Genomic DNA, 16,205 nt, shown 5'->3' with positions numbered 1-16,205 from the left:
GAGGAATTCTACAATAAACTCAGCAGTGAATATTCTGGAAATATGGTATCGTTTATAATGAGTAGAATTAGAAATAATTTTGTTGCTGATGAGAGTCCAATATTGTTAACTGAGCAATGACTTCAGCATTTATTTGGATTTTCATTTATAAAGAAATTGACGATAATGAATTCTGAGATGGCATCGAAATTTGTAATAATCACTTCTCCATATTATTGGAAGAACAAAAAGTTTTGCATTTATTTCGATTTTCACTTCAATGATTCTCCCTTAAATATAAATAGAGCCACAATAACGCCTCGCGTTTACTAACAATTACCGCTGCAAGGTCGAAAATCAATCCTGTTATGGTATAAAAATATAGAACATGATATGACATTATCTTTGATGTGTGATTTTTATTTATAACGTTGGAAGATCAATACACTTGAGTTGCACCTGATGTCACACCACTTATTTTGAATAAACTTAACTGACTCGGTGGTCTTTTTTTAAATGAAGACTTTAAATTCATATTAGTATATTTAGGTGACTTACCTGAAGATACTAAAATATTAGAGCAGTTGAACAGTTCTCTTTAAATGATAAAGAGGCTAGTCTCAAGGATTGGTTATCATCGCACCTTTTTGTCATCTCAAATCCATTATTATAATGTAATGCTGACTTGTATGAAAGACTAATTTTTCTGAAATCAGAGGCGTTCTTCACCTTGTATAAATCGCTTTCGATTTTTTCCATTAAATTAAGAGTAGTTTCTAATGGCTAATTGGAATTTAACTCTAATTTAGGTAGCGATAGATTTATATGAAGACTTTCATTCCTTCGTAATTCAAATGAAATCTCCAAAAAAGTAGGTGATTCTGGAGATTATTTTTCCCACCCAAATTTCAGCCAATAGAATTGCACCATTTGTTGATATTTTGTATAGCCTACCTCGAATATCAGCGATTATTTTTCCCACCCAAATTTCAGCCAATAGAATTGCACCATTTGTTGATATTTTGTATAGCCTACCTCGAATATCAGCGATTATTTTTCCCATCCAAATCTTGGCCAATAGGATTGCACCATTCGACGTTATTTTGTATAGTCAACACGGTATTTCAGCGGATATTCTTGAAAATTACACTGGAAATTTTGCATGTTGATATATATAAAAAAAAACAAATGTTGAAGTAACCCTCAATTGTATCTGACAGATTAAATGGCAATTCGTTGAAAATTATGTCTCATGGTGCAATTCTATCGGCCAAGATTTGGATGCAAAAAATAATCCCCCGAATACCACTCGAACTTCGAAATTATCTGATATTTCCCTCAAGGTTCCCTGCAAACAAATAAGCTCGTCAAGTTTTCCAGAAAAATCACTCGCGCTTCGCGCTCGTGATTTTTAAACTGGAAAACTTGACACGTTCATTTGTTTGCAACGAACCTATCGGGAAATATCCGATAATTTCGGAGCTCTTGTGGTATTACATGCGATAATTTTTTGAATATTTTGGTAAACAAACGACACCTAACCAAATAAACCTCTTTTCATGTCATGGCACAATTCTCTTGGCCGAAATTTGGATAGGAAAAATAATCCCCTGAATACCACTCGAGCTTCAAAATTATAGAATATTTCCCTCTAGGTTCCCTGCATACAAATGAAGTCGTCAAGTTTTTCAGGAAAAATCACTCGTGCTTCGCACTCGTGATTTTTTAGCCTGAAAAACTTGACTCCTTCATTTGTTTGCAACGAATCTATCGGGAAATATTCGATAATTTTGAAGCACTTGTGGTATTATATGTGATTATTTTTCCCACCCAAATTTCAGCCAATAGAATTGCACCATTTGTTGATATTTTGTATAGCCTACCTCGAATATCAGCGATAATTTTTTGAATATTTTGGTAAACAAACGACACCTAACCAAATAAACCTCTTTTCATGTCATGGCACAATTCTCTTGGCCGAAATTTGGATAGGAAAAATAATCCCCTGAATACCACTCGAGCTTCAAAATTATAGAATATTTCCCTCTAGGTTCCCTGCATACAAATGAAGTCGTCAAGTTTTTCAGGAAAAATCACTCGTGCTTCGCACTCGTGATTTTTTAGCCTGAAAAACTTGACTCCTTCATTTGTTTGCAACGAATCTATCGGGAAATATTCGATAATTTTGAAGCACTTGTGGTATTATATGTGATTATTTTTCCCACCCAAATTTCAGCCAATAGAATTGCACCATTTGTTGATATTTTGTATAGCCTACCTCGAATATCAGCGATAATTTTTTGAATATTTTGGTAAACAAACGACACCTAACCAAATAAACCTCTTTTCATGTCATGGCACAATTCTCTTGGCCGAAATTTGGATAGGAAAAATAATCCCCTGAATACCACTCGAGCTTCAAAATTATAGAATATTTCCCTCTAGGTTCCCTGCATACAAATGAAGTCGTCAAGTTTTTCAGGAAAAATCACTCGTGCTTCGCACTCGTGATTTTTTAGCCTGAAAAACTTGTCTCCTTCATTTGTTTGCAACGAATCTATCGGGAAATATTCGATAATTTTGAAGCACTTGTGGTATTATTTGTGAGAATTCTTCTTTAGTATAAAGAAAAAAAACGAATGTCTTCGTGTCAATTAGAATGGAATTCCCAAGGTAATTCAAAGGTTCTTCTAAGTTAATGGAAACAGCGAAACCTGATTCACCTCCATATGACTTGACAAATGTGTATTCACTTTGTGTTTTCACTAAACCAAAATAATTATTTTTGTCACTGCTGTTACGTTCAACCTGTGTCGTACCACTAAAGTATTTTCTGACTTATATGATTATAACTCGTTATGAGTCCAATTTAATGATTTTGTTCCTTCCCTTTCATGGAATCGGGGCAATGACAAATTAGAAATTAATTGAAATAGCGAAATCACTGAAAAACTTCCATAAAATCGGCAATGGCTGTGTCACTAGATTTCCAAATGAATGGCTCCTCTCTTTATAAGGTGGGTGGTGGACTTGTTGCAATGCTACTAGGAACTCGATTTCATGATGATCATACTTGGGACAGAACCTGAGCACGTGATCCAGGTCCTCCTCGGAAGCACCACACTCACAGGAGGAAGAATCCACAAAGCCCCCCCCCCTCTCCCTTTTATTGGAACTGGCTAGGCGATAATGGTTTGCTCTGACTTTGTTGACCCAAGTAATGGTTCTGCGAGGAAATTTATTGTATGGTTTGAACCAGGCTGTTCTAGTCCTCTTATAACCCCTCATTAGTATAATGTTCAAGTATTCTGTGCCTGGATTTTCACTCACATCAAGAGTTTCCTCTTTTATAAGGCTGAATGGCTCATCTTGGAGTTCCTCCCTGAAGTCTCAGTTGGAGAAAAGACAATCGGCTGCGTATCGCTGAGTTGTAACTCCCCTCTTCGTTTCTCATCGACACTCACGTCAGATGGGACCCAACTGGATCTAAGTAAATCGGCTCTATTACTAGTTGAGATAAAGCTCTTTTCCTTAACTTTAAGAACGCATTTGTTCGGTTTTATGTTCATAATTGGTCTTGTTAAATACTGTAATGCACTCAGGGGAATTAGTAATAATGAAAAGTCCTGAGCAGGATGGTCGGCTATTACATCCAAGACTGCTCTAAGACCGTTGTCAGTTTACTTACTTTGTTTTTCATACAAGTTGACTTCTCTAATAACTGACCATTAAGTAAACCAAGTTGACCCCTTGTGCATGCACGCCTAGTCCTCAAAATTGTATTTTTACGTTTCAGAACAATTTATAGAGTTGTCAAGGAAAATTTGACAATCGAAACTCGAACTATTCCAATGCTTTCATTCAGAAACAAAACTAAAATGTGATATGTCCACAGATTAGAATAAAGGTAATGGTTGAATTCTCTGTATCAAATGGTGTGACTTTCGTAATTGAATATTACGCGCGTCTTCGTGTGCTGACATCTTCAGAGAAAGACATCTCACTCTTGTGGTGAATAGCAGAAGTCCATTTACGATATGTCGATAAAAAAAACTAATATTGGGAGGTAGAAGAATGATGATCAGTCCAGTGATTGACAGGAGTGATCGAATTGTTGTTACGATGAGCTAAATTAACATATCTTCTCCTCGATTTTAATGAATTCCGGGTGTTGATACCATTATAATTCTTCATTATTAGCGTATCATATTTTTTCGAGGTTAATTCATATTTTATTATGAAAATAAATCAAATGGTGAAACATCGGAGCACATGGTGAATCGTTTCTGCTGGAAATAAAGATTCATTGAGTTATCGTCAAAGAATGCAAGAGAGTGGACTCGTCTTATCTGAGTATGACGAAATTAATTCGTTGCTGTATAAACCAATTATTGCCACTCAGCGAATCAAAGTGAGTTCATGTGATAGACGAATAAAATGGAAATAATCTTCATTGTTTAAGTTTTATTTATTTATTTTCAGTACACCTGTATCAATGTCTCGAAGAATCACATTGTCCTCGGTTCCACGAGTGGGAGTCTGTACTTATTCACCAGAGAGCCATGTACTTTTCAACAAGTGATACCATTATCGGTAAATAGTGTATCTTTAAATTTTAAAATCCATTGCATCATTTTGGTAATGTCTTTAAAGGGCAGAGATTAGGAAAAATATAAAAAACCCTTTCGTAAACTGAGCAAAAAAAGTGAGTGAATTAAAATAATTTTTTTTTTGGATAGTGGCAAAGAAATATTTTTTAGAAAGAAATGAATTATTTTTTATTTTTATGGTATGTGTGGTATTTTAAGGCGATACATTTTTCGAAATCGCTAACAATAAATCGACGCAAACGAATTTGCATTGATTTAGGAAAATGTTGTTATGGGACTATTGGAAGAAATATTTCTTTGATTATCACTCGTTATTTCTCTCAGTGTATAAAATGGTGACTGTTATAAAGAAATTCTTCTGCAAGTTTCTGCGAAATATTTAGTGTCGAGATCATTGGCGAAATAGATTACACAAGCATTTTTCTCTTACTTGATAGAAATTGGTGAATTATTGCAGCGATGTTGGGGAAAAAGTGAAAAACTTTTTTGTGGAAAATTTGAAGGGTTCAAAATTAGTTTCCAAATATTTTTAACGCTAATAGTCCAAGAAAATAGGCCTCGAAATGCGAATTTTGGGGTAAATACTTGAATTTTTGATGTAAGTCACTTTGAAAGTTATAAAAACGAATTAGGAAGAGTTTTTTTTTAATTGAGCCCCGAGAAGGGGAGAAAAAAATCAATAAAGTGTTTTTTTTTATTAATTTTGGGAAAACGGTAAGGACTAGGAAAATAAGTTGCAATAGAAATTGTAACGCATCAAATATTGCATAAAAATGATATCTATACTGTTTCTCTTAAAATTAAAATTAACCGAGGTAGGAGTGCTAGAAGCTAGGGGATGATAGCAGCTACTTTAAAAAATCATATGTTGCTGAAAAATCGAGATATTTATGGTTTTTTTTGCAATTTACTCAGAAAATTAAAAGCGTTAATTCTACAGCTATTTTTTTTGTTTACAACACAGTTATGATAATTTGAAATTTTCCTTTTAAAATTGAATTGACTGTCCTTGACGAAATTGATTTTGTTCTTCAACTAATGATTTCACTGTTTCATAAATTTCCCCTATGTGTTTGATTTTTTTTCTACCTGCCCGTTCCAAGCAGGTAAAAGAAAATTTACCTGAAGAAATATTTTTAGAAGCAGCACCGTTGCATTTACTACGGAGTGTCACGTACTTTACGCGCATGGGCCAGTCAGTCCAATGAGTCCCTGGGTGTTTGCGTTATTTTCCGTTTGCAGTAAATTTTGAACAAATCTTTCGACTTTTGATAATATTAATTAAAATTGTGAATGTGCTTTTTGTGTTTTTAAAAAAATTGTGATTATAAGTGATTTATCGCCGTAAATTTGGAAAAGGTAATTATTTAAGTGATGTTTTTTTATTCCAAGAAACCACAACGTCTATACTGGCTCCCTATTTGTTTTACAGAAATCACCTGTATTTTATATAATTCAGAATGATAAAAATATTGTATAATTTCAAGCTTTGAATATAAATATTAAGGTGTCCCTCAACTTTAAAGGTTAGATTCGTCATTTCTTAATATTTTCTTAATTTTCCATCAAAAATATTTAGTTTATAAAAATATATAAGTGGGCCTTTCTTTTAGATCGTTAAATTTACTACAATTTATCTTTAAGAAATTATTATAAATTCCGTAGCAGTCGTAAATTATTTGGATTTCCATGTAAACAATTTTCTAAAAATATTGTTTTCGGTGATTTATTACAAAATAATATCTAGATATAAATATTACAGACTTGGAATTTCATGAAATATTTTTTGGTCATTCTAAATAATGTTTTTAGCATATCTTGAAGAATTTAATCGATTTGTTTGGGTCTAAGTATAACTGTCTTAGTTACCAATATCACAATAAATATGAATAATTATGTTTATGATTTTTGTCACTTACTTAAACTGGAATTCTGTATTAGTCTCCTTTTGAAAAGTACTATAATTTACGCAATTACCTAGATTAATTACTGGTAAATTAATTTGGTTTTATTCTGATTTCCAGAGCCTCGTATACTTCTCAACATGGATGACGAACTATTATGCAGTATTTGTGGCAAACTTTTGCATAATGACACCGACAACGTTGTTTCCGTAAAAGAAAAAGGACTAAAAACATTGATTGCAAACAGTATTGAGAAATCTGATAAAAAATTTGAATTATGGCTTGGACGATGTGAAATGAATTTTCATGAAAAATGTAGGAAATCGTATCCTATGTCTACCTCAGTTGCAAAAAAACGAAAGTTATCAGCAGATCTATCTTTATCCAATCCAACATCACTAGTAGCTACGTCAAAGATGCCGTCTGTGTCAACTGCTCAACAAAATGATTTTGTTAATCAATGTTTTTTTTGTAAATTGTCATTAGATCGTAAGCATAAACAGGCCCATACGGTTGGTCATAAGTATACACAAGACCAGATACTGGATGTTGCGAGGAGAGCGAATAATGAGTTTAGCAGTGACTTGATTAATCGCATTGAAAACATAAATTTAGTTGACTGTAAAGCAAGTTATCATCATAAATGTTATATAACTTTCCATAAGACCGTAAAGGAACCGAAAATCTCTGCTCCAAAAGCACATACTGCTGAGATTTTTAATAAAATCTGTAAATACATTGAAGAAAGTTGTCAGTATCAATTTAGTTTACGGGAACTAAAAGATATTATGAAAGATGATGTTTTGAGTAATTATGTTTTATTTCGCATGTTAAAAGATAAATATGGAGACAATATCTTCATATCACATAATCGAGGTAAAGAGCCTATCATCTACTATAAAATATTTGATATTTCAAACATTTGCAGCGATTGGTTTTCTGGTGAAGGTGATGAAATGGATAATTTACAAAAACAAACTGTTTTGAATGTGGCTGCTAGGATACTCCGTAACGAAATTTTAAAATACGATTATCGTGATGCATCATATCCGCCTGCATCTACTTCTCTTGACAATGTCGTATCGTCAATTCCGCCATTGCTTACGTTTTTTCTTGGAAACTTATTGTGTAAGAATACTACTCAAGAATACAGTGAAAATTTCATTATCAGAGATACAATAGCTCATTCCATCGTCAAGTATTTACGTCCAAAACAGTTTATATCATCTCTACAACTAGCAGTTGGTTCATACATCCACAGAAAAACTGGTTCAAGACTAATTATTGATTTTTTGAATAGATTAGGTGTTTGTGCTTCATACTATCAGATTCAATTGCATGAATCTGATGCAAAAAATCAATTGCATGAATCTGATGCGAAAAATCAATTGCATGGATTGGTTTTTTTTGGCTGTAAAACCAATTGTTTATCAGCTAGGAGTGGTTGCAAGAAAAGTGGTTTGAAATGTAACCAATTTTGTGAAAATTGTCAAAGCTGTGGTAATGCTTCAAGAACATCCTTCATTCTTGAGGAAGATGAAAATGAACATAAAGATGATGATGATGGCGATGGTGAAGGAGAAAATACTACTGACAACGGAGAACATGAAGAAAATGAAGCTTTTATTATGAATGTAAGAAGATCGATTGTTAAAAATACTCATTCTGAGGTGTCCACACGAAAGGTATAAATATATGCTGATGAATTTTGTTCTTGTAAGTTGATTATTATGCCACTGAACATATATTAATTTGTTTATGCATACTTTACAGATTTTTTGTGGATGTAAAAGCAATTGTACGTCAGCCAGATGTAGTTGCAAAAAAACTGACTTACAATGCAATGAATCTTGTAAGTTTTGTCATGGCCAAACCTGCGACAATCATTTGAGAGAAGAAGCACCAGCAAAAAATGTAGAAGAAGCCGCGGAAAGGTTAGCTGTTCGAAGCGGTAGTTCAATTAACGTGATTGATTAATTTTGACAAATTTTGAACTGATTTATCAAATTTGTAAATCAAGGGATCTAAAAGATTTTGTCTTATATAATGAAGTAATTTTTTTGTAATATGTTGGATGTATTATCATAATAAAAATTATTTTAATCTTTGACGATAAATGTGTATGTCGCTAAATTATAAGTTTCTCTTTTAGCAATCCACCGACAAGATGAGAGAATCTACTATTTTTTAGGAAGTTCCTTTTAAATTTTTTGGACACTACAAAGAAATACTTGTATAATTTTTTTTTAATCCACTCCTTTAAAAGTATTTAGTGGTAAAAATAAAATTCCTTATTTTTTGACATTTTTTTCCATTCTCCAAAAAAAGGATAAACTTCATCAATGTACTCTAAACATTGATACAATTGTAGGTTCAAAAACATGCACACAGAGTCCCATTGAAGCTGACTGGCGCATGCGCGTAAAGTACGTGACACTCCGTAGTAAATGCAAAGGTGCGGGCCTCTAAAAATATTTCTTCAGGTAAATTTTCTTCTACCTGCTTGGAACGGGCAAGTAGAAGAAAAAATCAAACGCATAGGGGAAATCTAGGAAACAATAAAATCCTTAGTCGAAAAACAAAATCAATTTCCTCAAGGACAGCCAATTTAACTTTAAAAATAAAATTTAAAATTATCATAACTTTGTTGTAAACAATAATAAAAAATATCTCTAGAATTGACGTTTTTAATTTTCTGACTAAATTGCAAAAAAAAATCATAAATATTTCGACTTTTCAGTAACTTATGATTTTTTAAAGTATCGGCTATCATCTCCTAGCTTCTAGCAACCCCACCTCGGTTAATTTTGATTTTAAGAGAAAAAGTATAGATATCACTTTTATGCAATATTTGATGCATACAACTTCTATTGAAACTTTGTTTTCCTAATCCTTACCGTTTTTCCACAATTAATAAAAAACCACTTTATTGATTTTTTTCTCCGCTTCTCGGGGCTAAATTAAAAAAAATCCTTCCCAATTCGTTTTTATATTTTTGAAAGTAACTTATATCAAAAATTCAAGTATTTAGCCCGAAATTCGCATTTCGAGGCCTATTTTCTCAGACTATAGTGAGCCTAAAGGTCGAATTTCTGATAACAAAAAATAGAAGCAGTGCAACAGAGGCGTGTGACGGTAGTCATATGACAGTTACTCTTCGTATATATTGTTTTTTCTATTTTAATTTCGGCCAATTACATTGATAATATGCTTCCGAATGGATTCGACTACATTTCTCTTCTCATAAACTATGACTATAATAAACAGATTACACAGAAATATAATAGTGAAGCTATTGGCGTGGTATTGGATATATAAGGATAACTTGATAACTTGAGATACTAGCCGTTGGTTTAGATGTTCGTGTCGACCTTTAGCCATATTAAAATAGCCGGAAGTACATACTTACTGCAAAACAGAAAAATGTGCATATCTCTGAACTTTTCAGGGAGGGGGAGGTTGGATCTACACAGGTGACATTAAGACGAAAATTAAAAAAAAGAAATAGGATCGGTACTTTTTGTGATAATGAAGAGAAAATTCTTACGTATAAAGTGGAATAGCTCTGCTACTAATTATCGAAAAATAATCGTGATAAAAATTTGATATTTTGGACGTTTTTAGATCTCACGATATCAAAGTTTGGTATTAAAGATGTACGAAATCGTTTGAGTTAAAAGAACGTTTCCTCGAAAGTAAAAATGAAAATGAAAAGTGTTTTAATTCAGATGATTCCCCACATCTTCAATACCAAACTTTTCTTACATGGGACCGAAAAGCGTGCAAAATTTAAAATTGTTATCTCGATTATTAAAAAGCAAAATTAAAACTGAATTACGGCAAGTGACTCAGTTGAGACTCTTGACTCAGTTGAGACTCGAGTCAATGAGTATTCAAGAAAAAAAAATTCAAGAAAAACGAAATTTACAAAAGTTGCTATATCTCAGGAACTACTGGGCCGATTGAGCTGAATGGCGCACGAAGTAAAGGTTTATTAATAACTATCCTAAATTGAAAATGCACAGTTTTAGGTACTAATTACACCGAATTTTGTAAAATCTTCTCAAAAGTAATCTTCAAAATAACGAGCTTTCTGGAACATACACAGAGAAATTAGATAAAAGATCTTGTTTTTTCGCGTTTCATATTATTCTAGATAACTTACAGTTGAAATTGAAGAATCGAAAAATAGGTCCAAGAAGAGGCTTCCATGCGGAAGCAAAATTACTCAACGACATGCTTAATGTTATATGCATACAACCTTTTATTGCATAATTGATCCGACAATGCAATCATTAGGTCGATTGAGTCGTGTCCATTATTATTACAAGAACAAGGGGTTTGGCGAGTTATAATATTATTCTTATTATGTGATGGTAATATGTAATGTGGGGAAGAAGAAAACACTTCAGTTGCATCTAATGGCTCACCAATGATTTTGAGTAAATTTATCTCACTCGGTGATTTTGTATCAAATGAAGACTTTAAACTGCCATCAGAATATTTAGTTGACTTACTTGAAGATACTAAATTTAAGAGTAGTCGTACATTTCTTTTTGAATGATTAAGAGGCTATTTGAAGGATTATTTATCATCGAACCTTCTCAACATTCCAAATCCATTATTATAATTTCATGCTGACTTGTATAAAGGACTCATCTTGTTGGAATCAGAGCTGTATGAATTAGTTTGCATTTTCTGTTTATTGAAATTTAATTCTAATTTAGATCAAAATTTATCTAAGAAGTTTCATTCCCTCGTAATTAAAATGAAGCCCCCATGAAAGTCAATGATTCTGGAAAGGATCCTTCTTTAATATAGCGAAGAAACATATGTCCTCCTATAAATTAGAATTGAATTCCCATAAATAATTCAAAGGCTCTTTAAAGTTAATTCATATAATGAGAACAGCATTCCTGACTATGAAAAACAAAGTACATGATTCATCATATAGTGATGATGACCGTTGTCATCATATGATGATCATGTGACCGACTTGAACGAATCGGAATTTGTTACCCACTAAGATGTTGAGTCTCGCAATTTCCATTTGTCCAGCATCTCCTACAATATATCAATATTTTATAACAAACAAGGATCATATCATACTTCCCTTTTTCTATGATACTTTCAAATAGTAATAAAAAAAATTTTTCATGACAAGATTGACTTGCAGCGCTAATTAATCGTAAATTATTATGGCCATACGCGAAACTCATTAACTCTAGGAAAAGACAGAATTCTAAAAATTCCTGTAGGCTAAATCTTTCCATTTGTCCACAAGAAAAATTGAGGTAGCAAAAATTTCCAAATCTCTGCTCAACTTTTTGATTACGAAAGATAATCTCCTTTAAAATTACCATCTGTCGTTCATCTCCCTCACAGGAAGGCACAGTGAGCCACGTGCAGATATCTCCAGACCAAAAAACTATTGCATTGTCCACAAAACGTGGTAGTGTCTGTATCATCACCCTCAAGCCTTCAGCAAAGCTCGTCTCAATTTCTAAGGAGCACATCAATGCAACCGTTACTTCCCTCTGCTGGAATTCAAAAAGCTCCGAGATCTACGTGGGGGACAACAATGGTAAGATCTCCACAATCGTTCTCTCCATATTTACGGTTAACGGAATGTTTCAAGCCCCCTCCTGCGCTCTCATGCACCTGGATTCGAGTATCGTTCAGCTGGACTACAGCCTCCACTACCTTCTCGTGTCCACCCTAACTCGGTGCTATATATGTGACACCACCCAGGAGCAGTTCAAACAGATCGGCAATAAAGCGAGAGACGGAGCCTTCGGGGCTTGTTTCATAAGGAAGTGTCCAGTGGAGATAGAAAAAAATATATTCCCCTTGTCAGAGGGCGAGAGAACCCTGAATAAATCAGTCGGTTTGAATTCCCTGATGGGCCTAACCGATGATAATCAGGAAGAGAATCTTCTAATCTATTCAGCAAGACCGGGCTTGAGACTGTGGGAAGTTAACCTCAATGGAACAGTTGTTAAAACTCATCAATTTAAAGATGCCCTAGCAGTTCCCCCCTCCGAAATTTACAAATCATCAATCGTTCGATCAATTCCAACTACAAACAACGAACAAAATGAACAAAATATCCTGAATTTCTCTCACCTGTTTGTTATAAGTAAAAGATATATTCTGTCTCACACAAACACATGTCTTTACATAATCGATCCCACAAATGCAGCAGTTGTACTGTGGACTGATAAACTAGATACCATAGCAATGGCACAAATTATTGACGATAAAATTTACTTAATGAATACAAATGGTACATTTCGCAGTCTAATGCTCTCTTCAATCGATTACCTCATCATCAAACTTTTTGAAATGAAACTTTACAATGATTGTTATAACGCATGCATGACATTTAACAGTGATTTAATTAAATTAGTCGAGAGTAATAATCCATTGATGTTAGAGGATATCAATGATTGTAGTAATGGCTTGATTACTGTTCTCGAATCAGTTATATCAGTGATGCAATCGAATTTCAATACTCAACCAAAGAGATTAAATTGCGGAATTGTTGTTGTTAATTCTGGTAATTCTATTTCATTGACAAATAATGGAAAGTATGAGGCGAATTGTGATTCGTCCTCAGACTCTGAGATTGTTTGTAAGAGTGTGATAAAATCGAGGAGAAAATTAGAGATTAAAGTCACCGATGATAAAGATATTAATGACCTTGATAATGAATTTTCCGATTTAAATTTGTCAAGAAATGGAGTGGAGTCACTAAAAAAAAAGAAGGGAGATGAGGAAGAGTCATCAGACTCTCGAAGAAAACAGATCGAATCAGCAACAGCGAGCATTCAATCAGATATTCAACCACTTTATGCACTAATAAGTACCTTAAAGCCTTCGATGATCCTAGAGGACTTAGAAGACACAATTTTTAACATAGTTAAGAGTATACAAGAGATTAATTTTAAGTACGAGGATATTGTCGAGTTGAAGATATATCTGTATGAGGTTATGAGGTCCATTGAGAAGTTGTACTTCCACGCATTGTTGGAGAGTGTGTCTCCGGAGATGTTGACACCTCCAGGGGATTCTGATAACAGATATGTGGCTGAGGAAGTACTTAGAGCATTTATTGATTTAAATGGCTCTGACTACAGTGAATGTAGGTGTGGATTTCCCAAGTACAGAAGATCATCAAAACCAAAGTTTATGAATGTTGGTCAGTTTTTGATGAGGGAATTCAGTCAGAAAGGTGATGATAGTTATGTGAAACTATGTAAGAGCGTTCCTTATCTTTGGCGAGATTGTCTCAGAATTTTTATTGATAAGGGAGAGAAAGTAGATCATCTTCTTCGTTTGTGCCTTCAAACTAGAGATAATATTGTACTTTCGATTATGCTTCCATTAATTGGAGATGATTCCTGGGATCTTATTGCTGAGTGTGATGAGAGAATGAGAATTGGCAGGTGTATCTCGTGTGGGAGAGATGATGAGGGCCAGGGTGAGGGGGAGGAATTGAGGATTGACTGGAGTGGTGTAGCTCTCGAAATACTCAAAGGACAAGGCATGCATGCTGCCATAACATTCCTCAATGATGTCGGGAGGAAGCTGCCTAGAAGTAAATTAGAGAAAAGGTAATTTATTCTTTTTTAAATAGTTAATTTCTGATGATTTTACGTTGTAATTGAGACAGTTTATTGGATTTGTTTAATTATGTTTTTCAATGATTTTGCAGTATTTTTCAATCACTTATATGTACGAAACTATTGAGTCATCATGGATTTGATCAGGTGGTTGACTTTGATGGAAATGGAAAGGCGGGGAAGGAGTACAGTTCAATTTGCTCGAAAAAGGTAATTTTTATAATAGGAATAATGGACTCTCAAAAGATTTCGATAATACGTGTAATTATTTCAAACACTAACGTCGAATCAAATAATGACTTGGGATATTCTCATAAATAAATTCTTTCATTTGAACCCGATTTCACCCTAACTTTCTGGACATTTTACAATAAAAATTCTATGCAAAATATAGTTTTAATAATTGGTTTGGTTCCACATATTTTTACGCAATTCAATCGATAAAATTTGCTCATGAACGGTAATTCAATCTGTAAAGGATAACTGGATACTCTTAAATTCGTTCCACAAATTCATAACGATGGACAATTGAAAAAATGCATTCTGTTAAACTCTATCATATGTGTGATGATCGAAAAATGATTAAAACAATTGAAATAAATTTTTAATCCTCTCTAATTATTTTTTGTAGGCTAGAGGGATACTTGCAGATGCTCTAAAGAAAGATCTCAATAGGCCAGTAAATAATAATATATTCGGTAGTGGAGCACACCACTGGGGCATGATTTATAAATCAAGAACATCTGTTTGTCCCTGCTGTACTCTCTCACTACAAACACCAGTCTTACTAGGAAATAGTGGTATATCAATATTTCCATGTGGCCATGCTTACCACGTCAACTGTCTCATACAAAAAAAATTAACAAAATGTCACCTCCATTCATACGAATAATAGAGATGAATTATTGTATTGGAAAATTATCAGAATCATAAATACCGTTTTTATCGCTCTTCATTATTCAAATTAAAATACAGCTCAAATTATTGAACCAAAATCACAGATATAGTATTGAAACTTTAAGTAAGTTAATTGTAACTGACTCATTCATTATTGATCACTGACACTACAACAATCTGTCGATTTTGAATAGATTTGAAAAACAGGTGTTGAAATTTCATCAAAATTTTCAGTACAATATTGTCTGTGCCAAATTACCTCTTAATCAAGAACCATTGGTAATTGAATCAATAAATAATTTAACATCAATTGTAAGTGACTTTAAGATGATATTAATTATTGGTCGAGTATGGCCTAAATATAAATAAGTAGATGATTAGGATCACTCGAATGTACCTATTGACTATTGTTTTCCATAGAGCACAATTGTTATCTTTTATAAACAATAATTTTGAACTAAATCCTATGATTCCTTCATGACAGAAATGACAAAAATTATTTAGCCCTTTTTTCGATCAATTTACAATTTTGAGTCGATTTATATTTAAATTTCAGATTTTTTAGAATTACTGCGTTTGTAAGAAAATATATTTCATTATTCTAGTCTTTAGTGCTTAGTTATAAAATTTCATTAATAAAAATTTTTTGTTTTCTATCCATTTTGGTGTTCATTGAATTAGTTTTTTGCAGAGAAAATATTGTGATTAAAAGTTGTTCCAGAAAAAATTTATCTCTATAAATACATAAAAATTCAAGAAAAAAAAAACGAAAAAACAGTAAAATAACACAGAATATATGAATACGCATATCTCTTTCTTCACACTACGTTTTCACACTTACCTTAAACCCATTATTATTTAAAAACGATTTATCACAGCTTAAGTGGCATTAATTTCTCTCAGATAATAATCAGTCTTAATGTTCCATCGAAATACCTACCAAAATATTTGATGCTCATCGTTAAATCCATACAATTGTATTACATCGTTAATTATATATCATAATCTAATTGGTCTTAGGGGATGAAAATTAATCAACAGGTGAAAAGTGTTGATAACTTGAGCGAAAAGAAAACAGAAATAAAAAAGCCAGTGAAAATAAATAAATCATAATAAATGCCTAGGGTTTTGATTTAATTACCACAAAATGATAAGCGGAGTTATTGCTTCGTTACTTTCTATTTTCTTTT

At 33.0% G+C, this 16,205-nt stretch overlaps 2 protein-coding genes and 1 long non-coding RNA gene across 6 annotated transcripts; 2 read left to right on the top strand and 1 right to left on the bottom strand.

The window, feature by feature from the left end:
• Positions 1-491: 491 nt before the first annotated feature.
• LOC135166079 (uncharacterized) lies at positions 492-3,934 on the bottom strand. Of its 2 annotated transcripts, none has more exons than XR_010299624.1 (4): positions 3,668-3,934; positions 3,310-3,465; positions 2,694-3,205; positions 492-685 (listed from the first exon to the last, which is right to left on the bottom strand). It is a non-coding gene; the product is annotated as an uncharacterized LOC135166079 (long non-coding RNA). The 2 variants fall into 2 exon arrangements; XR_010299623.1 differs by having other exon boundaries at positions 2,703-3,205; positions 3,668-3,933.
• A 12-nt stretch (positions 3,935-3,946) lies between these two features.
• P (pink) lies at positions 3,947-15,671 on the top strand. Its single transcript, XM_064127944.1, has 5 exons — positions 3,947-4,390; positions 4,462-4,572; positions 11,879-14,109; positions 14,211-14,328; positions 14,750-15,671. Exons 1-5 carry the CDS (start codon positions 4,304-4,306, stop codon positions 15,008-15,010), a joined length of 2,808 nt encoding a protein of 935 aa, XP_063984014.1. The 5' UTR covers positions 3,947-4,303; the 3' UTR covers positions 15,011-15,671.
• Positions 4,596-8,610, top strand: LOC135166046 (uncharacterized). Of its 3 annotated transcripts, none has more exons than XM_064127977.1 (3): positions 4,596-5,948; positions 6,614-8,178; positions 8,267-8,610. In XM_064127977.1, exons 2-3 carry the CDS (start codon positions 6,634-6,636, stop codon positions 8,468-8,470), a joined length of 1,749 nt encoding a protein of 582 aa, XP_063984047.1. In that variant the 5' UTR covers positions 4,596-5,948; positions 6,614-6,633; the 3' UTR covers positions 8,471-8,610. The 3 variants fall into 3 exon arrangements, with proteins under 3 accessions (XP_063984047.1, XP_063984055.1, XP_063984064.1); XM_064127985.1 differs by having other exon boundaries at positions 4,596-6,115; XM_064127994.1 differs by lacking the exon at positions 4,596-5,948 and having other exon boundaries at positions 7,422-8,178.
• Positions 15,672-16,205: the final 534 nt, after the last annotated feature.

This window comes from Diachasmimorpha longicaudata, chromosome 1 (genome assembly GCF_034640455.1).
Source record: "Diachasmimorpha longicaudata isolate KC_UGA_2023 chromosome 1, iyDiaLong2, whole genome shotgun sequence".
Lineage (NCBI taxonomy): Eukaryota > Metazoa > Arthropoda > Insecta > Hymenoptera > Braconidae > Diachasmimorpha > Diachasmimorpha longicaudata.
Note: the sequence above shows the minus strand (reverse complement) of the source record. Positions and strands in the feature narration are given on the sequence as shown.